The sequence below is a fragment of the Ixodes scapularis genome, unplaced genomic scaffold (genome assembly GCF_016920785.2).
Source record: "Ixodes scapularis isolate PalLabHiFi unplaced genomic scaffold, ASM1692078v2 PGA_scaffold7__128_contigs__length_106722199, whole genome shotgun sequence".
Taxonomy (NCBI): domain Eukaryota; kingdom Metazoa; phylum Arthropoda; class Arachnida; order Ixodida; family Ixodidae; genus Ixodes; species Ixodes scapularis.
The window spans coordinates 21633643-21660828 of NW_024609882.1; the positions used below are offsets into that span (position 1 = coordinate 21633643).

Below are 27186 nucleotides of genomic sequence, written 5' to 3' on the forward strand. Positions count from 1 at the left end.
TTTTTGTTTGTTCACTTTAAGGTGCAACTTTGTTTATATTTGACGGTGGGCAATCTATACTTTTACTTCTGCCTACAAGCTTCACGAGTTTGATTCATTGACAATTTGGATGATTTCAGGCAGATATGTTAATCAAGTGATGGTAGATACTTCATGTAAGCTGTTTATCCTAGCTTAAAAAGACAAAAGAACTAAAATAGGCAGCATGAAATGATGCATTTAATAATGAGCTTATTTGGATATACTTGCAAATGGTACTATGTATATACAAACTGTCAGTGACTTATGACATGATCACCTAAGGACATTGACACAAAATAGATGCATCAGAAGCCTGTTGCTAGCATGTTTTTGGCAGCAACATAAATACACCCTGTTCAAACCTCATGATAATGCAAGAATGTGCTGACCTTGCTTTGAACACACAAGCATCTGCAATCGGTGGCATACAAGTAGGAGTTGGTGACTTGTAGCTCTTCAGATTGCAACTGCGCAGTATCACATTCCATGACACTTAATCATCCCACGTCGCCACGTGGAGGGCTCTGGGCGCGAGTAGTTGAGTGTGAAACGCTGACCCATAGCGCCTCCAGCGGCTCCCACTTCATCTTCTGGAATCGCTGGTCGAGGAACTCCGTCTGCACGGCGAGGTGCTCCAAGCGGCGCCGGGCGCGTTCCAGTGGCGGACTTCGTGCGCTGCTGATGCTTGTGCTCTTGTCGTTACTTTGTTGGAGATCGCTGCAGAGACGGGTATTGGATAAGGATGATGTACGATATCGTCACCACAGGGGAACTTCAAGTACCTTTAAGGCCATTTCACACATACAATGTAGCACTAAGGAAATACTAGGAACAGCGCTGACTTGAGCACAACTGAACATTGATGCAGAACTGCCTCAGCACTGTATCGCTAATGTAGTGCACAGTCAATATTGCGTTGGCAAGATCAGTGCTACTTCCAGCGCTGACTAATAGCACTGAGGTAGCACTGTAGTATCTGTGCAAATAGGCCTTTATATGAAGTGCAGATAAAGAGTCGCCAAATTGGCTCCTCGCGCCGGCTTTTCAAATTTCATTGTGGTGTGTGCTGGTCTTGTGATTCTCTAATCGCCTTTCGTCTTTAGGATGCTGATGCTACAGACGCAGAACATAAGACATCTAAAACTTCCTCCTCAAGCATCCAACCTAAGAACTTTCGGCAGTTTGATACTTAAGACCCATGTTCCGGACTAAAAACAAAAGGCGCGGGATGGCCAAAAACACTCGTTCCATGTAAGGCTCTTCAAATTATGAGGTTTGGAGCAAACCAGCCTTCTGCGTTTAGTCCTTATTTCGAACTCTCTGTTCGCGTTCCACCCATTGAAAAGCATGCGGTAAGTGCCTCGGCACTCGTCTCGTATCGCTGCACTGCAGTGTTCTTCTGCAGCATAAAGGCCATCTGCTTTCATTGCCGTCACCATAGCAACGAACGCCTAATGACCTTTTCGAACTGCGCTTGTATCGCTGGGGAGCATGTTAACCCATGTTCACGCTGCCTTGCGGTGACAGTCTGCGGCTGCTCACTACAAAACTATTAAACTTTGGCTAGCAGACAGCGTTCTGAAAATGGCGTTGGCTGTTGCTGGCTTCACGTGGCGGTACCGTGCGTGCTTCCATTCATTCGGTGTTCGTTGCCATAGTGACGGTAATGAAAGCAGACGGCCTTTACGCAGTGGAAGACCACTGTGGCGCGACGATACGAGGTGCGTGCTGAGGCCCTTTCTGCATGCTTTTCAATGGGTGGAACACAAACAAAAAGCATTAGAAATAAGGACTTAACGCAGAAGGGTGGTTTTCTCCAGCGCCTCATAATTTGATAAGCCTTACACGAAAAGCATGTTTTTAGACTGGAGTTTGGAGATAGTTTTTTTTTTTTTTATAACAATTAACATGGATCTAAAGTGTCAATGTGCCGAACTTTCATCTTTAAGTTGGTCAAATCCAAAGGAACCCACTTTTGGGTTCAATCGAGAGTATGTGGAAGTTCTAACTACTGTTAAGTTTCAGGCAAAAGAAATCGGTCGTAAATTAAACAGAACAAGATTTCCTGCGTTGCACTCCAGATTTCTAAATGAATGTGGCTCCTTTAGAAACAAAAGGAGCTCTTCAATTTTTTGCTTTTATTGTAGAGTGAACTTGCCTGGAGGTAGTAAGAGTGCTGGGACCTTGTCTTGAGCTTTCGGCATCCACACTGCTAACTGCCGTAAGCACTGACAGATGGTGCATTGACTGAAATTGGAAAAAGAAACACTTGTTTGTCATAAGTGATTGAAAAACCAACGGATTCCAGAATTGAAGAATGTTATATGGTGGCTTGATAATTTTTGGTTGACAACTGAGTTATGGCTTTTAAGACTACTAGTACAAGGTCAAATTTGGTTACTGGGTGTCTACTCTGTGTGGGTGGGTCTCAACTGTCCACACCTGTCACCTCAAGAATGCTGAACTATCGCGTGAGTAGTTCTTTATTTATATATTAGATCTTGTCAATAACTTTACAGAGGTTGTTTAGAACAAAACACTAAATCCTACAACCTGCTAACAGATGTGAAATAATGTAGCGCAATATGGTCACCAATAAGTGCAGGGGACAATTTTTAATAAGTACCAAACTGCACATTCATTAGCAAAATTGCAAGTAGTAGAAGCAATACAGGTACTACTATTAGGCACAGACATCAAGCATATTTATTAAACAAAGCAAATGGCAATTTAGAAAAACATTTTCCAATTTCTTTGGGAATTTTATGTGCCATCTTCCATGAAACCGATATAATTGAACAGAAGTTCTGCTCTGTGGGAAGGGAGAATGTTTAAAAGGATCCATTTTACATTGTAGGTAAGTGACATTAAAGCAAATAAAGATGAACTAAGTAAGAAAGATACAAACAGTCGAGATGCATAATAGTATTAGTAAAGGTAGTACAATACAATATAAATTGTGACAGAGCTTGCAACTGTATTGCATGCAGTCTTCAGTACAGCATATAGTTTTAAATTTAAACGGTACTAAACCCTTGAACATTACAAGTTCAATTCTGCTACTAGTACCAGTTCATGTGATACAAGTTAAATATACCCGAAATTCGCAGCCCTACTGCAGCGCCTTTAGAGCAGTGGCCCTTAGAGCAGGCAGACCAGTCGCCACATTTGGAGGTAGAATACATTTCATCTGGTAGAAGCAGCCATGTAACAGTTCTTAACAACTTTGTGTCAACTATGTCTTGGAAGCTACACCAGCTTGCAACCACTGACCTGCTGCTGGTTTTTCCTTGGCTGATTGGCACTCCCGCCATGCTGGGCTTCGTTCAGTTGTTGGTTAAAGGAGTCCAGTAGCTGCTTTGCATCCTCGGCCACTTTCTTTAACTGCTGAAGCTGAGCAGCCGTGCTGCATTCTCCAGTTCCTAAGGCAGAATCAAGAGGGGTTCATCGTGAGATCCATCAACTTTTTTCCTTGCCTTATCGTGCCAACAGCATCAATCGAAGATCACCAGCAGTTCAAAAATGCACTTTATACAGTATGACTAGGAGCCATTTTGCTGTACTAATAATAACTGCCTTTTGTTTCCTCATTCTATAGTTTGTAACCGCACCTCCCTCTAATGCCCTAGGTCTTGAGGATACACAAAACAAATAAATCGACTGTACTGACCCCAGTTTCTTTTGTCCCATTTACCTCACTTTGGTTAACCTTTCAGAGAGAATAAAACAACCTTTCACATTGGGCTGAGCAGAGCTCAAAATAAAACTTTCATGTGCAGCAAACATGGAACATACATGATTTTGTTTCTTGCACCCGTTTTTAGTGTCTAGTATCAAAGAATGTAAAGCAGGGTACTCTCTTCTCACTCGCTTTGGTAGAGGAAGCTTTTGCATGTTCAGTGCGAGGTATGACCTGGCGCATGGGAAGATGAAAGCAAAGCTCGCACTGTGTGGAAGGCATTCTTGCCTCAAAGTCTATCATGAGAAGCTAAAAGGAATGGCTTTTCCCAACGAGTTTAGGCATATCGGGAATATGGATAATCCTCAAGGTCTCTTTTCGGTTTTCAGAGATGTTAACATGGGCTGTAGGATAGGAGTCCTCTTTGATTTCGGAGATTAGTCCGAGAAAACAAAGTTGTGTTCAGAAATAGGCTGAGTATAATCCATAATATCCGTAAAAGACAATCCCACATTTGTATTTTGAGCCTGATAGCTGTATTTTTCGTTATAAACGGCCCATTCTGGCAAGCGGTCGGAGAGCAGCCAGATCAGAGCACGTGACATCCAGCGCAATCATCACATAGATTGTCTCGGGACGAGCAAAGCTGCGGCGAGGCAGACGTCGACAGGATATCCGTTCCACCCACCGAAACGGCCGAAGCACGCCAGCAATCGGGCCACTACAACTAACCCCAGAACTGCTTTTGTATGAATTTTGAGCAACTGGTTAATCTTCTTTAATCTTGCAGAGGGACAATAGTGACGTCTGGGACACACAAAAGAGAATCCCGGTGGGAGGGGAGTTCCTTCTTCACCCCTTCTCCCGTGGTGGCCGGAGACTTGGTGGGATAACGTCAGGTTCAAGGCATGCATAGTTCTAGGCGAGACAGGCATCGTCACTGCCTGTAAAGGCCCCTAGATGGGTATTACAAACGATCAGCTTTAGCGACATCCCCAGGGGGCCCTTTGCTAATCGTTAAATTAGTTTTAAAAATTCCTTTTCTTGTCTTTTCAACAAGAGATTGATGTGTCCAATGTGATACTGCTCTTTGGAACACGTATAGATTAAGAAATAAGCGCCGAAATTTCTTTGTAGTTTCCCTTTTGGTTACACTCATTTGTTCAGGGGTGTCAGAGGTGTTCAGGGGACTGGGGGGTTTACCTCCCCTTCTCCCGCATTGTTTAAAATAAATATCTTAATTATATTGGAGAGGCCAAGCTTCTCCGCTCCGACGCCACTGCATTTGTTGATGGTAGGTTACTTCGAATGCGAGGGAACCATAACGGTGGCACATGCGAACTCTCGTCTCGGAGCAGAACTCACGGTCAGCCATAAGGGAGGTTTGTACCGATGCCGTGACCTGGGCCCGCATCATTTGATCGACCACGTGCTGAAGGACCGGCACGGGCCGTGTGCACTCGCTCCTGGAGACGTGGAGCAACGTTTCCACGTCTCGGACTGAGAAGGACTCCTGACCGATCCCAGACTCGCAGGCGAGGGTGCTCAGGGTGTAGTTGTAGTCCTGGCTCGAGAGGTACTCTTGGATCAGCCAGTGGACAACCTGGGTAAAGGTAGCGAAATGGAGGCTATGCTTAATGCTGATTGTGGCTATCCTATTATAAGGACTGGGTTTGTGGCAAAATTGCCTCCCCCCTTTTCCCGCCCAAACATGCCCTAGAGGATACATGCTTTTTCTTTTCCCCTAGTAGTAGAGGTGGTGGTAGAAGCAGATGCGGTAGTAGAAGTAGTAGACTTGCAACACTACAAACAAGTAGTTGGCCCATACCTGAGGTTAGTGGTGCCCCGATACTACGGATAACTTAACCATGCAATAAAATATAGCTTATCCTGCGGATTAAGTAGGGAAACACAGTAAGACAATATTTTGAGGAAGAAAGTCGCGTTTGTTTGCGCAGGACGGCTATCTTACCTGATGTAAGAGCGTCTTTGACGTCTTCGTTCTGCTTTGGCTCGAAATCTTGAGAGCTTCGACGAACTTGTATCGGAGCCTGGCGCGGACGTCACTGATGATCCCCTGTTCTTCCATGAAGCGGCACACTTTAAACTTCATTTCTTTGAAGGACAGTTCCGTTGGATTAGGTTTATCGGCCATGTGTACTGACTTTCGCGTGCGATCTGAACCCAGAAAATGCCTTGGGGTTGAAACGCCACTCAGCACCACTCACGGCAATTCAAAAAGCGAGCTTCTGGGGGCGGCCATGTTCGTTTGCAGCGAAAAAGTCGAAATTCAATATTTTACCCGGCTGATGTTTTAAAAAACTCTCAAGAAACTTAACGCATAGCTAAATTAAACATATTTAAATATATTTTCATTTAAATAATATAATGTAAAGCATTTATTTTAAAAACCTAGTGATATTGCCCTTTCCGAGTTTCTTTCTGCTTGTTTCGGGTTTCTTCTAATCGATGGCGCGTACGCGTAGACGGCAAATGAAGGTTTGAAAATTGGTTTGAACGATTGTCGTGCCGTGTTGAATTCTCAAGTCTCGAAACTGTGGATGTTTTGGTAAGTTCTTTCCTTATATATTAGCGGAATTTGAGTCATAATTAAAAAATCCTCGAGGCAGGGAAACAAAAAGGGGCATGCACACCACCGTCCCAAACGAATCCCGGACAAAAGCTCACCGGACAAAACCTCACCCACTCTTTCACAGACCCGGACAAAAGCTCACCCATATTTTCGCAGACCCGGACAAAAGCTCACCACGAGAAAATTTCATGTTGGTCTTAACACGAGTGCGGACAACTTGGGTGCATGCGTGCGACACAAAAAGGCAGCGATAAATTAAATCTGACAGGCGCATGGTTTGCTGATTTTAATAGAAACAAGAATATTTATCGATTGGTTAGAAGCGAATGCAGTCCCCCACTAGCTCTAGCAGCCTTGGTAGATCTCGATGTACATGCAAGCCCTCGCAAAAATTTCTAAGACAATTCTGCAGGTGCAGAGCAATTTTTCGCACCCGCTTTACGGTGGGCTCACCTCTCCGGGCTTTTGTCAATGCCGTGGCAACGAGCGCCAGATTTTACTGTAGGCATTCAATCAGCGTCAAGACACTTGGATGGGCGTGGCCGACGAGCTTCTGGAACCCGGTACTCTATCTTTCGCAGGTGTTCATCCGGTCTTTATCTTGAAGAGTGGTGTCGTACATATTCCACCGTACCGGGGGAACTCCGGTCGCCGTCGGCGCAGAGTCAGGCGAAGGGAACAATTCGCTCTGGGTGCCGCCGCAGATGGAACAGAAGCATAACGGAAGCGGCTGTTGACATACGTGCAATCAAAGTAGTCCAGCAGGTAGCCGATGTCACCGGTAGAGTTTTCCCTGGTGGTTAGTTCTTGTGGAACAAGCTGTGGTGGAAGGAACTCGAGCCTATCTAAAATCCCGCACAATTTTCTAAATTGGTCATCTGTCTTGTACTTTTCCAAAAAGCCGGACTCCCGTTCTCTCCAAGTATTTAAAAAAAAATTCGCAACTCAATGGAGGACGAGGTACAAGTTCTCCTAAAAATGGTTCAATGTACATTGCGTCCGCACTTTATTTCAGCCCGTGTTTCGCCCGGGTAGGAAAAAAAAAAAAAATTCGAGGTGAGCTTTTGCCCGGGTCTGTCAAAAAACGGGTGAGCTTTTGTCCGGGTCTGTCAAAAAACGGGTGAGCTTTTGTCTGGTGAGCTTTTGTCCGGTGAGCCTCTGTCCGGTTACCGTCCCAAACGGTGGTGTCGGTGGTGTGCATGTCCCTTTTTGTTTCTTTGTCTCAAGGTTTTATTTCTTAATTGTGATTGTTCACCACTAGCTCGCCTGCGTTTTGACTCATATTTCGGCATTTGAGTCTTGCTTTTATGTCAAACCCTTTGGTCGGGCTGCCCGTATTAGTGGTTGTGTAAGTACCATATTCTTTTGGCAGCGCGCTGCTGATTTGATTATGGGATAATATTTATTTGCACTTAGAGAGATGCTGGTGGTTGTTGCAGATAGACCGAAATTTCGTACCATAAACCTGCAGCAAAAAAGAAAAGGATGTGGTGGCATTATACAGATGAGAGAAGAGGTGACTAGGGCTAGGTTTGCACGTGCGACGTAACCTAATGTTGTACAGCCGGAGGCTGTACAACCGAAGGACCTCCCTGTCGTTCCCGTTCTGCCCGATCAGAACGACAGGGAGGAGTCTGTCGTCCTATGAAGACGATAAGTCGGTATTCACTGGCGGCGAATCTGAGGGCAAGCTTCCGCAGTGCTTTTGCGCCGTGCATTATGTACCATCAAGGCTGCCGTTTAAGTCGTGGGCATGAATTCCTCGGGGGTGGCAGCTGTCTCCTTCGACTGGGCCACCTCGTGGAGCCTGCTGTCTTCACCGAAGCGTGCATGTGCACCACCAGACGACCAGTGCTCTATAATCTGATACCTATATCAAACAACTTGCCAGGTCACTTCGGCTGGCTCGCCGACTCGCCTCGACCGTTTCCAAACTCCCGAAACTCGGGCAGAAGTTTCCCCGCTCTCCAGGGTTAACAATGTCGGTTATTCTTGACCAGCGCACCTGCACCCTCGCGTTACCTTCGTTGAATAAAAGAATGCATCTTCCTCATCTTTTAAATTATGTCATCGCACACTCGGTGTCACTAGAAGCGGTGCCGCGGGCCAACATTGTACGGGCTGTCGCCTTCCTGCAGTGGCGCGGCTCTCCCGAGCCAATGAAGGTTATTGTTATTACTGTTATTATTATTATTCAGTTGTCCCCAACCCCAGTGCGAGCTTCCTAACTTCGGTAGAGCTTCGGCGTTCTGTAAACCTTGGGCGCGCACGCACGGCCAAAGCACGGGGGAATGCAACGAGTGTGTGCTGGAGGTCAGGCATCTCAAAATGACGCCCTGCCGTTCTTACTGTGTAGTGACCATAGTCAGCACAGCTATAGTCGGTTACAAGTCAAGAAGGTAGGAGAAGCTCCTCCCACAAGCGTGATGCGCCCGTCTCAAATTTCTCCGCAGTCGAAAGAAGAGTTCGCTGGAAACGCTCCTTCTTCCGCTTCAATGGATTCCAACTTGTCTCCGATCCCACTTTTTAAGAAAGCGACCTTTGTGTTCATCGGGGAGGGAACCGAGCCCCTGAAAGCAGCCTTTGTATCCATCGGGGGGGAAGCTAATCCCCGAAAGTCGTATTTGTTTCCGTCGGTGGGGGAAAACTCTAATCTCCCTCTCGTGGCTTCCACAATGCTAAGTCGAAGTCGAAAGATAAAGCAAATATGTACAGAAAGGCAAGACCCTCCTCGCGCGTTGGCCGCGACGTCACGGAAACGATGGGACGCTATTGGATGCGGAGGTGGCGGAGGGATATAGGATTCCCTTTGAGGGGCATTTGCCGCTACCTTCTTAACCTGTAACCGACTATAGTCAGCAGATCTGCTTAAAGAAAACTGCAAGTTGCTAAAAAAAACTGCAAAGTGTATGTAGTGAACTATGTCGCCGTTCAACAATATGTCCTTTAGAGCACGGCTTCTCGCGGGATCGAGGGAATTGTATTGTTCTGGAGATTTGTGTTTGTCCTTTGTCCCTCTCGTTCCCCTTCTCCAGGGATTATTTTCGTCATGTTTTGTTTTCGAGTCATTGGCAAAGTCACTGCATGTTGTTGCTAAGTACTGCTCTGTGACAGAACACGGGAACACCAACATTTGCATTCTAATAAATTATTAAAAAAAAATTGAATAACCCCCCTCCCTCCCTCCCTTTTGGACAGGTTGAGTGTTCCCTCAAGAAGCGACATTCGTCAGCCTTGCCCAAATCTGATGCTAGCCTAAGCGCCAGAAATGAATATTGAAGATCTCCAGAGTGAGAATGAACGACTGACGAAGGATCTTCAATATGCGGCATCCATTGGTGAGCGTCTTCTGCCATGAGGGTTGCTCCTATTAGATGTTTTACGTTCAAGGCCTCATAGATCCCTTTCAAAAGCTTGCCTAGCTGTGGAATCCCCGCACAATAGTGAACGCAAAAGACTTCGCCAAACTTGGGATAATATTGCCCAGTTTCCCTTCATCTGCGACCATAACGGAAGCTACCCGAGAGAGCTCTGAGCTTTCGGCGTCTGTGCCAAGCGGCCAAGCAAACGCTCTCGCGCAGCGCGAGCATTGTTTTGGGACACGTGTTCACGCTTGTACAACTTTGGCTTCATCCGCACTTGAAGTGAAACGCAATATGGAAATGATACCGCTTTTTTTTTCGTTGCCATTTTATGTAATATAAATTTGCACGTTCGGCGGTTGATTGTGCCGTGGTTTGGACCTTTTAACAGTTGGCGCGCAACTTTCGAAAGGGGTGAGTTAAGTTGGGGAGTGCACAATCATTTGTTATGGAGGATAGAAAAATATTACAACGAATCACTTCATTATCGTTTCAGCAAACTGATATCATAAGGAAGAAATTAAACTCAGTCCTAAACTGCTCGGATGCAACAAACTCCATTGACAGTATCATTTTTATTGCGGGTGTTCAGGTGGATAGTATCCACCTCGCAAATGCCTTTAGTGACTATTTTGTAATCATCACAAAACGTGCGTCTGCTGCTAACCGTGATTATAGAAAAATTTAATCAATAACTATAATTTTATGCCCTGTCACTGAGAATGAAATCATATCAGTGTTCACGGCAACAAAAAACAGTAACTTTTGGGATGTAGACAGTTAACGTTCAAATAAAACGAGTTAAATATGGGGTTGACCTACTTTCTCCGCACTAGTCTCATATCTTTAATCTGTGCATTAGCAATGCAACATTTCCTGAAAAAATGCAAATTGCAAAAGTGTAAGTCATACATAAAAGAGGAGATAAAAATAATATGGGCAGCTATAGGCCGGTTTCATTTCTTCCAGTATTTTCAAAGGGGCTAGAAGAAACAATTTGCACTTGTTTTACAACATTTTGTGACAAGCATAATGTACTCATTCAGGTGCAGTTTTGATTTGGGAAAAATCGCTCCACCTAATCAGCATTATTTAAGGCAAAAAAAGTTTATTTAAAAAATTGTAGAGCCCTTCCACTTCACTTGAAGATGGAGGACCAGCAAAGCTGTTATCTTTACGTCGAGGACGACGCCTAGAGGACGACGTTTGGGACGACCTCAAGAACAACGCCTAAAGGACGACGTCTAGGACGGCATCTAGGACAACCTCGAGGACGATGCATAGAGGTCAACATTTAGAACGACCTCAAGGACTACTCCTAGGACTACCTTGAGGAAACGTCTAGGACAACCTCGAAGACGACTTCTACGACAACCCGGAGGATGGGCCTCAAAGGCAACTTCTAGGACAATGCCTAGAGATAGTGAGGGATCAGGGCCTCACTACCTAATAATGCCAAGGGAGGCTGACTCACGCTGTTTGCTTCCTCTTTTTGTTTTTATTTATCCATACTTGACCCCTCTTTTTGTTTTTGTTTATTCATACTTGCCACAACCAATGGAGAGTTTTCTGTTGACATGTGCGGGCGCATTTTTTCCCAGACCCTAGCGTATCACAGATGAGCTGTAAAAAATTTTTGAACAAAAAAATAAGGTGTTAGGACTGTTTATCGATTCTACAAAAGTCTTCAATTACCTAGGCCACAACTTAAAACTATAAAAACTTGATTTCTATGCTCATGCTTACCTATAAAATTAATATGTACTGTAGTACGACAAGGTAGTATTCTTGGGCCCCTTTTATTCAATTTATATCTTAATGGCATAGTTAACATTGACCCATTGGCTTCGTTCATAATATACGCTGATGACACCGCAATCATTTTTTCAGGAGATGATTGCAACAGAGTTAGTAGTGCGGCTAATATTCTATATAGGTTGTATGATTGGAAAGAAACTAATCGTTTAAAAATCAACACAAATGAAACAAAATCAATATTATTGTACCTTAGAAATAAAAATATTAACTTATGCACTGGGCTTTTGACAAATTACTTGCCGATAGAGATTGTTCAGGAATTCAGAACGTTAGGCGTAATTTTCAATCAACATATGTCTTCGGATTCCCACATCGGAAATATAATTCTAAAATTAACTGGAGTCATTGATCTAACTTATAGAAATCGCTTTGTGCTTCTACCGTTCGTCAGAAGGGTTGTGTAGAGATCGCTGTTTCGCTTGTATCTCAACTGTTGCTATCTCATCTGGGGTACGACCACAGTGACCAACTTAAACAAAATTTACTTAAAAAAAAGAATGATGTGTGTTATATACAACGCCCTGTACAACTCGCATATAGAATAATGTTTTAGACATCTAGACATATTAAAAGTTCATAACTTGCACAATTAGACTAATTTCTATCTACAAAAAAACGGACATATAGCCATAATGAAACATTGTAGGAGTTATCAATGTTGACTAGAAAATAACCCCGGGTACGAAACTCGAAGATGGGAATGCTGGCAGAGGATTACTAACAAAACTACATACAGAGACCAAATCAGAAGACACACTTTGCCAAAACTACCAAACCATCTGGCAACTAACTTCATAACTGTACATAGCATGTCTCTTAAACAATTAAAAAAATTCATACAGCCATTGCATCAATGTGAAAGAAAGGTGTGCTCACTGCAGGGTGAGTGCATTTGACATAGAGTTTATTTTGTATATTAATTATGTGTTCGTTACTTTTTCAGTGCAGTTTAGTGAACAGTCTGTTCTTTGACCATTTTCCAATCTTTTTCTAGATGCGTTATTCTTTCTGTTAAATTACACATTCCTGATTTCATACAATATATGTATGAAAGTTCTTTGTATGTTTGGATGTGTCGTTTCCGGTACTGTTTTTTTTTTGGTTGTTTGTATTCCATGATTTTATATGTTAGGAATATCCAAGCATTAGCGCTTATCACTATGCTAACTTTTTATTGTTTTTCTTCGTATCGCTGCGACTGCCTTGTAGAGGGGCCGAGGCAGTGGTGGCAGAACACTCATTTTAGCAGATACAGGTTTTAGTTGCGGACACAAAAACAATATACCACACTTTATATTTTATAATAAACCACTATCATAGCATACTACTACTAAAGAAAAAAAAAGAAAATTGAAAATGGGGTTTTGGAGAAAATGGATTTCAAATTCGCAAGATTTTTTAAACTTTGGTTAGCTCAAATGTATGCAGTAAATATTTTATTTTGCATACAATATTGAATTTATAATTAATGAAAATAACTAACTTTAGGCTTTCTTATTATATCAAGTTGATTAAAATATCTTAAATGAATAACGCGTAAAAAATTGCCAAGCTTTGCCAACACTAATCAGACACAGTTCGACTTTTTTTTTTTTCTTTTTCAATATTCTAAAGCATAATCACTTTTTTTTTATTTCGATAGCATAATGAAAATTATTTTGAAATTGTTTGATTATTGACAAAATAAGCGAGTGGTCAAACATGCCATCTCCGACAGGCTGAAGAAACTTCAGTTTTATGCCTCGGTCACTCCATTGGCCAATAACTTAAAAACAAAATCTACCAAGCTTGCCGTTTACGCTGCCTTTCATTTCAAGAATGCTGCCAAAACATATATTTTTCATCAAAATTAAAAATTCTAAAAGAATTTCAATGCATTTTCGCTTTCGCCTCGCATTTCCTCTTTGTTTCCAGGACAATCGTTTCTCGAAAAAAATGCCGAGCTGGAAGCTGAGATGGCCAACGTCCACAGCCGTTACGTCGTCAGAATTGAAGTAAGCTTTCGAGGTGTCAACAATGGAGGAAAGACCTAACAAAGCATTCTTTTTCATCTCACTTACAGCGTTTTATCAATTACCCGCTTGAAAAAAAGGATTAACGCAACTAAAATATTAATATGATAATGGTCAACATTCTCTCTCAAGGTTCTAGCTTCCATGTCTAGCCGAACCCTGTTCCCCGTAGTCGCCGGCAGGACTGGAAGTGCAGGAAGGTCCTTCAGATAATACAGGGCGGCACAAGGGCATCTCCCGCCATAAGACGAGCCAGAAAATTCGACGCCTGCCCATAAAAAGCTACAACTTTCACCGAATGTGCACTGAGCAGGTCAGTTTTACCGTGGAAAATTTCAAAATGCAGTTCTCTCCCCTTAAAAAATGAGGGCAAAAAAACTTGCCAAAGTCAAGGTTGGACAGGTTCGCAGACAGCAGACTTGGTGACGCTACATATTTATGCGTGGCGCTATCTCCCGATGGGCACAGGGAGCAGCCGACCCACTCCGTCATCTACTCGCCACGCTTGTCGATAGATGGCGCTACGCGTAAAGAGTGTCTCTAACTCAATTGTCTGCGAATTCACCCAACCTTGACTTTGGCAAGTTTTTTTGCTCTAATTTTTTTACAAGGCGAGAATTACGCTTTGAAATTTTGCACGGTAAAACTGACCTTTTCAGTCCAGACTCAGTGAGACTGTGAGCTTTCTGTGTGCAGGTGTTTATTTTTATGTCATCTTTGATGGCGGAAGATCCGGTTGTGCCACCTTGTACTTCAACATCTCGTGAGCGTCGAGCACGGCAGTAGGTAATACGCGTGTACTGGAGGTCATGCGTCCAAAAGACACCCTGTCAGTGACCATAGTGATATTGTCGACGGAATGCTCGGTACTTATAGTATCTTGGAGATCTCAATGCTCACTATATTTGCACTCTCTTTGCACGCTACAGTTACTGTTGGTTCTGCCCATTTAGAAACTGGAGCAGGAGTGCCACAGCTTGCGCATGAAGCTCGACTGCAGCGTCAGTGCAGAGAGCAGCCTCAGTGCCGAAGTGGACGTCCTCAGAGACCAGTTGAAGAGAGCTAGAGAAAGCGGCTCCAAGTCTGAGCTTGCATTGAAGAGGCTCGAAGCATCCCTGACCGAGGTTTGTGACCGGCGCACGTTTGATGCTCTCTTGCAAAGTACCGCCACCGTCTGGGGTTAAAACGACTCTGGGGGCACACCAGCCCTTTGAAGCGCACATCATCGTTGGGATTCATCCCTCATCTAAGCATGCCATGTGTATTCCCTCATGTTATTAGTCTCTCTAATTGAGATGTTGCTGAACTGGCAGGTGCTCGAATGTGACATCTCGGAAAGGTTGAAGGAGCTAATGGCTGTTGCATCGTCTCCTTTTAACAGTTAGGCCACCCTCCGTTTTAGCAGACTGATTCCTTTGATTGTTTTGTATCACTAAGACACTGAATTTAAGAGGTGGAAATGTTCAATTGCTACAAAAATCTCTGATTGATGAAAAGAAGAAACGTAAACCTCATATATGCACTTTTTTATAAAAAAAGACAGCATGTGTGAGCAAAAGCAGACGTCTGTCTGGTGGTTTTATGAATCTGGAGTATATTATAGGAATAAACAGCTCAGTAAATACATACAAAGAATAGAGACAATCACCACGGGACACGCTGTACTCACAACTGAAGTTTAAAAAGCAACTCTGCTTTATTTTTGTTTAAAAAAAAAAAAATGCTGTCCTTTTCAGTATCACCTAGGAAGACTACACGTCCAATATTACGGCATAGCTCTGTCTAAATGTTTCTGAAACGGTCCGGCAAACTTTGCAGCTCGTCAAGTTGCCAAAATCAACTGACGCTAGCGGGTGAATCGAGGCGCAACCAACAGCCCAGTCAAGGCTACGGCGTGGGCGTGGCCAACATTGAGCTAAACGTCATCACCATTGCCCCCTTTTGCTTGCTTTTACTTCTCCGGGCAAGCGTAACGGGTGACATCAGCAACGTTTCCTCTCGGCGCGCCTGTGCAGCTCGCTTCTTGGGTGCCGTCCAACCTCGTCGCTGTGGTCCCGCCGCTACCACCGTTTCTCGCGTCATAACCGCCGTCGTTGTCTCACCGTTTGTGATTATTGTCTCTCGGAGTTTCGTTCACATTACTGACACTACGTGAGCAGTCTCATGCTCCAGTTGTGCAGACGTCGTCAATGTAGTATTCATGAAAACGTGGTGAAGAATGCGGTGCAGACGACGCTTGCGCCTAGCACACGCCCACCCATCGTTGTGTAAAGGATTACGTGGCATCTCGTACCACGTGATAGCCATGTTCTTGGCGGCCTGAGGCCAATGTCGCTGGACGGAGCCGAAGTTCCGGTTTCGATTTCTGCTCATTAGATTTAAAAATATACCCAATTTTTTGCGAAGCAAGTGACGTAGTGTCTTTTACTAGGGTTTTTTAATGCGAAATCACTTAATACCCTGAAATCTTCGGAATTGAGCAGAGTTGCCCTTTAATAGCCTTGTCATCGATTGAACTTCCTAGTCACAAGAGTAGCGGCATCCTGTTGTGGTTGTGTGTTTTCATTCGCTCATTTGTTTATCTCTATTGTGTACAACATTTACCAACTGGCCCGATTTGCTAACTTAAAATGTGAAGTGTTCAAAGCAATAGTATGCCAAAAAAAAAGTTATTTTGCTGTTGTTTTTAAAAAAAAGACCTGCCAAAGGAGATGCGCTATACTCGTCCAGTCATCGCTATCCCTACCTGGTTTGCAGACTGGGCGAGTCAACAAGCTTCCGTTACCAAACATGTTACATACATAATGGAGCCAACAAAGCATAAAACTATGTTGTCTGGAACACTTCTTCAGCGTGTGCTTTTAGTATCTTATCCTGCCCATGCATTAAAAGTGGTCCCAAAGTGGTAACAAACAACGTCGCGATCCTGGCGGTTATCACAGATGCATTCCAGGAACCCTAACAGAACTAGAAAAGTATAAATGTTGTTTCCGTTTTTTTTTTCTTTCTTTTTCAGAGGCAACAGTCGGAAAACGACAGGAGGGCTGCCATCGAGCTGCACCTGCGGACTCGGGTGAAAGCCTTGGAGGAGCAGCTCTCTGAAAGCCACAAGCTCAACGAGCGGCTGCTTGCCCAGGACTGCAACAGCATGCTGAGTGAAGAGGGCGGTCATACCTCCGTGCTCGCGGCCCGTGAGCAGGAGCTCGAATTCCTGCTCAAGCAGGTGCAGGCCGAAGTCGAGGCTCTCGGGGTGAGCGACAATGTTGTCGGTACATTGTGGCGACAAGACCACTACGCCCTGGGTGTTTAACGCGGAATGTGTTATATGGCTGGCATCCAACCATATCTGGTTGTGTGCCAGCCGAGTGCAGAAGCAGCGCTCGTCTCCTCAGTGATAGGACACCAGTGCCGGATGAACCCCTTCCTCGAGTACCTTCGTGTTGCTTCCGGCGGGGTTAAAACATTGCGTGTTCAGGCATACGGCACCGCTTTGCTTTGTGAAACGAGCTTACTCCGGACTTTCCCAGAGAAAGAGCTCAAGCTAGAGAACGACAGACAAGCAGAGAGAGAGAAAAAAAAAAGCGGACTCCTTTGCTGCAATGGGTTGAATGAGGAACTCTTTCAACCCGTCACTTTGTTTGGTTCTCTCGCTGCAAGTTGGTGTCAGGGCTCCAGTGGCGCAGCCAAAGGAGGGGCTTATGCGGCTTCAACTCCACCTCCCATCTGAAATCCTGCCAACCCTATACTGTCGAGACCGTTTATAACGAACAAAGTCAATGGGAATCTGAAATCGCTTTGCTATAGGTTATAGTCTTGTGTGAATAGTGGATTTTAAGTTCGAAGCGAATTGTGGTTTTGGCCGAATAGTTTCGATTTCGATGCCTTTCACTACCATGCCTTTCACTACCATTGCATAATGCTTAGGTGAAAACCCAGCTAAACTTGTGAAGGTTGTTCCACTTGTTCATTTATAAGCTAAGTTTAATATATCTATAGTTATGAACTGTGACCTCAGAAGGTCTGATGTCTTGGGACGGGAAGTAAATGACGGATTTAACATAAAATTAACCCTGTAGAGATGGCCAACTATATTCAATTGAGTGAATTTACTTATTTTGCTGTATAAAATATTCTTTCTTTAATCGCAAGTTAAAAAAGAAAGAATCGTGCATGATGAACGCAGGTTGTAAGGGCATCTCTGCATAACAGTCAGTTTAATTTTGAAACTTTTACTACAAAAACACATTCACAAAGTTTCCATTTACCTTCAAGTACAGCCGGCACGCATGCACCATCCCGCTTTAAATGTATGCTTTTCTTCCAAGCACGCAATTGCGCCATTCATACTTTTACAAGTGTTTATTGCAGCGGGTTAGCCTGTTGAGTGCGCTTCTTACCGAGCACCGATGTAATGCATACCTGCCAACTCTTCCGAATATTTCGTAAAATGTATGAATTGGGACTAATTTTACGATTTTACGAATCTTGCTTCAAATCTTACGAAAAGTATATTTTTTAATTTTTTTATTTTATTTTATTATTTGTTTTTGTTGTTTTTGTAACTTCGTTGTTGGCGACATCTTGCACCGCCATAAGAGGACGAAAGGTGCCATTCACAGCAGCGTCGTGGTTTTTACTATCCGTCTATCCGGTGGCTACGGATCGAAAACCAATCCAAAGCTCAAAGCCTTTGTTCGTGTGTTCGGCGGTGCACGTTGGTTCGGCGTGTTCAGACATTGTTGGGCCTCGTTGCTTCGGCCAGTTTCGAGGCGAGAAGTACGGTGTCTTGTGTTTGTTGCACGTGTAATTGTAGCATTCTCCTGGTCACTGTGGTTTCGCGGCGCAATACCGAACTCCAAACCTCGAAAGAGGTACTTTCAGGTGTTGCCGAAGTCCTACACGTCGAAATATCCGTGCTTCGTGCCGCCCAAAAAGCGAGAGAAGTTTGGATTCTGTAGCACGTGCACGTGTGATGTAAGCGTTTCGCACGCTGGCCAGGCTGACACTAAGCTGCACATCGCTTTGCGTACCCCCCCCCCCCCCCCCCCCCTCTGCCCTGCCGCGGCTGCGGGACCTTTACGAATTTGAAAGTCCACAGGTTGGCAGGTGTGGTAATGCAGAGAAGCAACACCCGTGGAGCTCGCTTCCGCGCATATTGCATCTTTGCAGTGCACTAGAGCTTGGCGCGCTCACTGGCGCTAATCAACACTTCGAAAAATGCTAATAGTGCAGTTCTTCTCGAAGCGAATACTCAATAGTGTATGATTTGAAGCTACTATTTGAAATTTCGAATACACATATTCACACAACCCTACTGGATTAGTTCAATGGGCTGAAAGTTGGTGCCCAGTCTTATAGGTCATCATTTTTTTATTATGATTCTAAATTGACCTCCAATTTTTAAAAAGCAGTTCCAAAAGAAATATGTGAACGCCTTTACTTTCACAGGGCGCGAAATGAACGAAAATGAAGCTTTATACAGTATTTGAAGGAATATGTGGTACTTCTTTACAGCCTTGAAAGTTGACATAAAATAAATTGCTGCATAAGGGCTGCTTCCTTTCTCATTTGTAAGCCCATAGAATAGTCAACAATGCTTCTGTTTTGATGGATAATTACATTTTTTTACTGCAGTCCCATGAAAGGACACCACCCAAAGGGGTCAACTTCTGAGCCCTTGCTTAATATGAATGAAATTTAGAGTATATACTGGCAGTCACGAGGCTAAATGCTGTGCAAAGTTTCATTTGCGTACATGAATTGTGAAAAAAATTGTAGTCGTGTTTACTAGGAACACACTGATTTTGTTTAGTAAAAATATCAATCGAAAACTAGTGTAATACCCAATGTTTTTGTTCACTAGATACCCAGCAGAATGCCTGGAGAGTGCAACTGTGAAAACAAAATTTCCAGAAAGTAATTTATTTTATGCTAGTATCGGCGGTGAAAAATGATATGAATTTTCTGCCTTTTATGTCGTCGACAAAATCTTACCGTCTTTCATAAAAGACATTCATGAAGTAGAAACAAATTCCACAGTTGCATTGACCTTTCGTCTCTTTACCAAACAAATGTTTTTCTAAAGTGAGATTTATGCCAGAAAGTGGAACGGAGAAAAACACGTCCAAAGTGCTCCAACCTCACCTTTTTTTTTTTTGCGTCATGGATCGAAAATATTGTATAAAAAAAAATAACTATGGAGTGTAAACTAATGCAGCTTTTTGGGAATTCTCTTTAGGTGTTGATGGATGTAAATATGGCATCTTTCAAAATCAACCTTTTTTTTTCCAGAAATTCTTTTTTTTCTTTCTTTTTTTTCTGGCTAGTGTCTTTTTTAAACACAATTCTACGGAAACTGCAACATGGCAAATTCCTCGTTTGATGTGGACTACGATTATCGCTCTGGTGGTTGTTAATTGCGGTTTGATGAAGGGTTAACGCAAGGTCTCGCCTCTGTTTTGTTCACCAGGTGAGCAAGCGTGTGCTAGAGGCCGAACTCGCGGAAGCTCAAGGCCGGCTGCGAGAGACCCTGGATTCGCTGACCGTCGAGCGGGCAGCTACTGTGAAGGCTGAACGAGAGGCCACGGAACTTCGGGCACAACTGGACACTCTTCAGCTGAGCCAGGTTAGTCTGCCCCCTCAGATTGTTCTGCCAGAACTGCTTCAATGGCTCCGAGACGTAACGCCATTCTACAAGACCCCAGTCAGGCCGTCTGCCAACTTAAAAAGCCGGGAGTGTCGGTGAATCGGGTGGGTCTGGAGAAGTTGGAAAAGTTCTGCCCCAATTGGCGTCGACGAGGGAAATTGGACTTTCCTTTCTTTGAGCGACAGTGAGAGACGTTTGTGTTACGTGACACACATTTCGGGCAACTCGGCCAGCGTGCCGACGCAAATGTCTGCTAAGAAACTGAAGTCTTGGGTGGACCCTGGAGATTCGGCTCGAATCGCCTCGTCTGAAAATGTGCAAATAAAGACAAATTCCCCCCTTTGGGTCATATTTGCAACCTTATACAGACTGCTCCGGCATGTGACACCTTCGCTGAATGGCTTCTTGACACAAGAGCTCGTCTTTTGTGCCATCCGCTCTCACTTCTAGATAAAATTTCCGGCTGTCCACGGCATGGCAGTTCAGTTAATTTAAGTTGCTCGGGTGAGGACGTCTCAAAGTTTAAACCGGTAAAGCCGTCAGATATGCCGGTGTTTCCACACCAAAAACACACTTGAGACACGCCCTGTTCTCCTCGGAGTTAGTCAGGAAAAGCCTGGAAAATTCTGAGAATTTGGAAACTTTATTTTGGCCGACACCGTGCCAGTCAGCAAGTTTGGATCCCAGCCGAGGTTCCCACAATTTGTCAGGCGTATTGCGAAGAAGGCGTCGTGCAACTCGGGTTTTCGTTGCACGTCGTAAGATCTCCGAGGCGGGTTTGCTGATCGATGCGGGTATGGAGGGAATTTTACGCTACGTGACCAGCTTCGTAGGGACAGGAAGATGCCTAGCGTTCCTGTGCCAAATGGTTGACAGTGTTTGTCCTCGCTTCGACCTAAAAATGCAAATCCGCTCGCAGGACGCGGACAAAAATAGTCTTAAAAATGCCTCCAAAATAAATCTAAACAATCTCCTTGAATATTGCATATCAAAGTCTGTGGTAATTTTGGGAGGGGGCTTCAGTATAGCTGCTTTAAGCAGAAGTCTACACTGTTTAGTTTCAATGGAAAAGTTGCTCAACTGGAAAGTTGCTCAACTGGAAAGTCGCTCGACTGGATAGTTACTCGACTGGATAGTTACTCAACTGGATAGTTACTCAACTGGATGGTTGCAGATATTAAGATCATTTTTTTTGGCAGGGTTCCATGGTATTTGGGTAGTTTCAACTGAATAGGCGCCGATAGCTGCTTGACTGGATAGTTACAGACGGCAAGATAGTTGCTCTTATAGTCAATGACAAAACGAGAATAGCGTGGCGTCTCTTTTGAAAGCCCGGCCTCTATTACGGGTTTTGTGCCTTCCTCTATGCTTCGGCTGCATGCACGCATTCGAAGTGCTCGACGAGTCGAAGCACCGTTGACGGTAGGAAGTTCGCACCAGAGGTGGGACAACTAAGCTCCTCCCTGCCATTCTCCCGGTGTTTAGTTTTGACTAGAGCGGCCCTTTAAAGTCGCTTTTCTCCCGACGCAGGTGGACCCCAAGCAGAGGGGCAACTCCCTCTTCTCGGAGGTGGAGGATCGCCGCCTGAAGCAGGAGCGGGAGCTGCTGTCGCTCCGCACGCGCTTCCGGGCACTCCACGAGCAGGAGTCCTCCCTGCGCGAGGAGGTGCGCAAGTCGCGTGCGCAGATGGCGCAGCTCATGGCCGCAGGCGGGCGCCGGGCAGACGCCAGGCAGGTCGTCCTGCTGCAGGTGGGTCGCTGCGTCCGACTCAAACTCTCGTCTTTCCGCGGCGTTTTACCGCCCGGGGAGTTTGGAAGCATGGTTGCGGAAGCCTCGAGAAATTTCTGGGGTTGCGTTTCCATTGGGACGGCAACCCAACTGTCCTGTGCCTCGATTTCTTCCTCGTCCTCGATTGGTGAAGGCAGATACGGAGAGGCTTGCAGACGAACAACGCTTTCGTCAGCTCCTTGCAGCCCTTATTGCAAACGCGACCCATAAAGTATGTGACCCCGGCCGAGTGGTTGGAAACACTGGAGTCTAGGCGCACTGGTATGTTCTCTAGTGCCGTCTCGTCGTAAGGGATCACAAGCAGGCATTGCGCTCTCGGGGCACGCTCAAACATTACCAGCCTCGAAGGCCGACCCGCAGAATCGTCTTTTGCTAGGAGGAAAGCCGGTTCTTTCTCTCCCTTCCCCTTCCTCCTCTCCGCAGGAGCGGATCTTCGAGCTACTCAGTGCAGAAAGGACACTGGTCTCCCTCTTTCTCGAATGGAAAGGAGGAATTTCGGGGGACCTCCCCTTCTTCCTGGCTACTCGTCGGCCTTTAAAGAGACCCAAAGCAACCGATTGGCATTGTGTTCAAAGTTACGAGGCAAATAACTTGTTCCGCGCTCTGTCCAACAGGACGCACTGGCACGCGCGAGGCTGGACATTGCGCAGCTGACCAGGGCCCTGCCCAGTCAAGGTTCCGGAGCCGGGGCGACTTCGGAAGCCCCGTCCGTTCCCCTGTCGGGCCTCCTGGAGATGGAGCGCAAGAAGGTGCAAGCGCTGGAGCGCGAACGGCTGTCCCTGCTTCGGGTGCAGTCCGAGAGCCACGTTCGAGAGGACCAACTGCTGCGAGAGTTGCACCAGGCCTCGCTCAAAGCGGAGGCGCTCGAAGCCCGCATGCTGAAGATGATGGCGCAGAAGGACGACTGCTCAGGTGAGTCGCACCGTGCGTCTTGTCCCTGTGGAGCGGTTGCCTACCGCAAGTGTCGAGAGCAGCCTTCGAGTAGCCCCCTTTTTGCATTGGCAGCCGTCCTAAACAGATCCGCCCTTTTTGTTCGCACGAACTAATGCTGCGTGGCCGCAATTGAAAAATACTTTGTTGTTACCGCCTTTGTCCTTTCGGCAAACAATTGCTCGCCTTTCTTCGTTCCATGAAATTTGTATTCATGATTCAGTCCTACGCGACATATTGATCACCCCCCCTTTTTATGTTTCTTCTCGTCTTTATCGTCATCACAAGGTTGGCATCCCGAGGTTGATCACAACGTTTCATTCATCTTTTGTCTCCCGTATGTCACGGAACTGGAACCATCGTCCAGGGGCAACTACCACAGTAACGGACTAAACTTTTCAGAACTACCCCTAGTAATCATACTCCTGTTGATTATGTCTATTTCGTAATTTCTTATTGTCCCAATTTTTTGCTCTGCTCTCTCCCTCTGTAATGTCGTTGGGCCTTGAGGGAACAATAAATGAAATTACATGAGATGGAGAGAGAGAACGAAGGACCTCTGTGCCTTGTAGTGTTTGTTCTATGAAGCACATAGTACTTTACGTGAAGTGCAAGAGGAACAAAACATCCACAGCAGAGCCTCATAGATACATTCTTGCCTAATCTGTCTTCCCAGCTGTTACGGTTATTAACGCCAGTCCCGTTGAACACCTATGGGGATGTGTATATTAATTTCCCATTCGTTGCATTTGCCTTCGGCTGTTACGTCCAAACATTGCAATCCGACACGGCCGGCGTAACGCGTTGAGTTGTGGCCGCCCCCTTCGCTGCGCCTCATTCGTCCTCTTTATGAATTTTTTGCCTCTCTGCATCGTGCCTATTGCATTGTTCTTCCCGAGCAGGCATGACCTCGAGCTAGGCTTGGAAGGGGTTGTGGCTTTTGCAAGAACCCGTTCACCTTTCTGTGCCTTCGTCTCTTCATTTTGCATGGTCTGGAGTTCGTAATTGTGCACCGCATTTGGAGCGCTCTTGTTGTGTGCGCGTCATGCTTCACTGCCTCATTCCGGTGTGTTAGGAATAGTAGCTGATGCAGTGTAGCATCTGTATTAGCACAGTAGGCTCAGAATTTTTGCTCTCTCTCACAAGTCGACGTTCCTTGGCTACGACTGTAGCCGCGGAATGTCGACCCCCAATTTTAAACAACTGTTCTGAAAAAGAAAAAAGAATTCTACCCTGTATTTGCATAAATAGAGAAGTTCTCCAAAGTCCATGCGAAATAAATTGCTGTGTGGAAGTTGTTTCCAGTGTCGTCTATTAGCCCCCAGGAAAATTATCAGCTGTTATGTTATCCCAGATGATACGATTTTATCGAGGTCCTTGAAAAATTTATCAACATGTTGCTGTACTTTGCAGAAAGTACAGTGTAGACCGCATATAACGTATGTCGCGGGAGTCGCGAAAATCCGCACTATAAGCGGTACCGCACTATAACCAAAACATCAATTTTTCAGGCCAAAATACATGCCATGAGGCAACTTACCTTTGTAAAAGAATTTATTTTATGTTAGATGAAAAATAAAGCTTAGTTTGAGGAAAGTCTTTATTTCACCAGACTAGTACACTTCTCTCTCAAGTGTGTCACACATTTTGAAAGAAATGAGCGACTTTCGCCTGGCGCAGCTTTTTAACGCCGTCGCAGGTTGTGGACGGACGTTGCGAGCGTTCAGGATTGCTAACCCTAATCACTTTTCTCCGGTGATATAAACGCGTGAAAATTCGCATCCTTTATACGGTACGCGCCAGTAATACCTTCAACTTGAGCACAGGCATGAAATGCTCTAAATAAGAAATCCGGTCGATGTTCGAAAACACAAATGCTTAGAAGTCACCACTGTAGTCGAAGTAAACAAACGCGACGACACGGGCGTTTCTGCCGTTTTGAGAGTGCCGCCACGACATCGCCGCACGAGTAGGTAGATCTTCCCTTCTAGTACATGCTGGGTTATTTGCTCCCACAACGAAAATTCACAGTCAAGGATAGCGCTTTTACGCGGAACGATGAGCTTCAACACTCCGTCTACGTCGACGATTACAACCATGTTTGCGGATAGAAGCAGCCGGCCGGCGATTGGCATGCAACGCGCGCGAACACTTCTCCTCGACCTGCGATTGGTCTGTCGTTGCGCTTGTTTTCCAACGCAACGGAGGGACGCACGCACGTGAACAACACGTGTGTGCGTCCCTCCGTCGCTATAGCAACTGAAGCCTCTCTCTTCGCTTCTCCCCACTTCGAGCAACGTCCTTGCCATCCTTGCCCCGCGAGTGCCGCTTGCGACTAGCGCCGTTATCTAGTGTCGCACAGGGAAGCGTGATCGCGCCGTTGGTCGGTCGGCAGGCTGTTCCAGAAACCGCACTATAACCGGTATTTCCCTTCGCGTGCCTGCATTTTAAGCGGTATGTAATTACATGGAGTTCTATGGGAGGCGAACCGGTGGTTTAAAAAAACGCGTTATACCCGGTCCTGCACTATAAGCAATTACGATGTAAGTGGTCTATACTGTATACGTTTTCTTCACCTTTTACCTTGTGAAGGAAAACTTGTTCTTTATGCAAGTACAAGTTTCCTTCACCTTGCGCTTTACGTTAAGTTGTGTATAAATAATCAAACTTGCACATTATGCAAGTTATCTGTACGTTCACATTGTATCTTAATACACAGCGATACTTTTTAGCATGCATGGAATAGGTAAAGGAATTTCGGGGCTTCCTGCCGCAATTTCGGACAGATGGGATGAACGGATATAAAAATGTCGTAACAACTAAAGCGTGGTGGGGAGCAAAGTAAGATGGAAAGCTTGCTAAAGTAGAACGAGTAACACCATGCACATGGTCGTCTGTTTCCAGTTGGAAGGAAAGACGCAGCCGTCCACGAACAGCTTGGGGTGGTGGAGGAAGAGCCGCCAGTCCTGCGAGAGCGGATAGTAATGTCCCACGCATTCCGACGGGAATGCGCTGGTGTTCCCAGCTCAAAGAGGCCGAAGACTTCTTCCCACGAAGACAAGGAGAACACGGACAAAGCACCAGACAACGAAACACAGAGTGGCAACACGACACGGGACGAAGCACAACGTGACGAAGCTCTGGTTGAACACGGCCATTGTGACGAAGCCCAACGTGGAAGAGCAGAGGAGGTCGTGAGGAAGCCCAAGGTTGCGTTTCAAGACGACGCCGGGGAGGCGGCGAACACTGCCGTTGACGAACGCGCGTCTCTTGGAACAAAGCGCAAGTTGAGGCGGGGCTCGGTGGTTGTGCCGCAACAGAAAGTAGAGAGCTCAAGTACTCAAGTTGAAGTTCAGCAATGTAAGCAGCAGTAACGGACAGTCATCGCTGCGGTCGGGACTTCATCCCGGGCTGACAGCGATGCAGGCCCTTTATATTTTTATCCATTCATATTTTAGTGTTCGAAAGAAGAGGGAGGAAGTTTTATGTCACATTTTTTATTTGTAAAATAAACAAAGTTCCAATCCAAACACCTTCCCCTACAGACTGATTAAAAGCCGATAATGAATCAATTGTGCTGGCGGCAAAAGTGCACACCGTGGGCGAGGACGGAAAAGTGTGGTCACCGGTGCAGTGTTTGACCAAACCTTTGACTGCTCTCTCTTTCTTGGATTTTAAGAGCTTTTGGTTTTGATTTTATGCTAAATGTAGCTTTTAAGTGCCCCATTTTCTGAAAAAATGTTTGTCTGAAACTTGTGTTAAAAATCCAGCGGAGCTGTACCCGATGCACTGTGTGCTTCTTCTTCATCATCGTCTGTTTTTCGCGCTGTTTCCTACGATGAATTCCCACCAACGCGCCCAACTATCCATTCTTCTATTATAGCTGGAAAGGTTGCCGCCATCTACGAGCGACGGCGGAAACCATACTGGTTGTGTGCTTTCTGCCGTCGCTTATAGATGGCGGTAGCTGTCCAGGTAGGTTTGTGTCGACATACACGGACACGATCCTGGGGAACCTAGCCCTTAACAGCTCCGCTGTAAAAAAAGATTGGGGTTTTTGCAGCGGGCCTTCAAAGAAGCCAGAAAGAGCATTTTTAGAGGCCTCGTGTGAAGTTAACTTGTCGGTCCTTTAAAGGCCCCAACGCTCAAGAATGGGCTGTACTTCTAATGCGCAAGCATTAACCGTCCCATAAAGCGAACCGGGGTTATCGACTTTTGAAGCCATGCCAAACGGCACCTAAACTCCCCTGTCCCAATGTGGCGAAGCCTTTCGTCTATAGCAGCGATCTGATGGATAGGCTCCCATTGGCTGGCGCACTTCATAGTTTCAAGGAACG

The 27186-nt window shown here is 45.4% G+C and overlaps 2 protein-coding genes across 2 annotated transcripts; one reads left to right on the forward strand and one right to left on the reverse strand.

Annotated features, from left to right (window-relative positions):
* Window positions 1-109: 109 nt before the first annotated feature.
* LOC8053382 lies at window positions 110-5982 on the reverse strand. The gene is made up of 5 exons (XM_002435072.5): window positions 5673-5982; window positions 5066-5303; window positions 3295-3443; window positions 2180-2268; window positions 110-738 (listed from the first exon to the last, which is right to left on the reverse strand). Exons 1-5 carry the CDS (start codon window positions 5853-5855, stop codon window positions 519-521), a joined length of 879 nt encoding a protein of 292 aa, XP_002435117.4. The 5' UTR covers window positions 5856-5982; the 3' UTR covers window positions 110-518.
* A 161-nt stretch (window positions 5983-6143) lies between these two features.
* LOC8053381 (protein Spindly-A) lies at window positions 6144-26379 on the forward strand. Its single transcript, XM_002435071.5, has 9 exons — window positions 6144-6269; window positions 9492-9631; window positions 13388-13467; window positions 14439-14609; window positions 16502-16735; window positions 19955-20110; window positions 21662-21880; window positions 22534-22831; window positions 25754-26379. Exons 2-9 carry the CDS (start codon window positions 9562-9564, stop codon window positions 26221-26223), a joined length of 1698 nt encoding a protein of 565 aa, XP_002435116.4. The 5' UTR covers window positions 6144-6269; window positions 9492-9561; the 3' UTR covers window positions 26224-26379.
* Window positions 26380-27186: the final 807 nt, after the last annotated feature.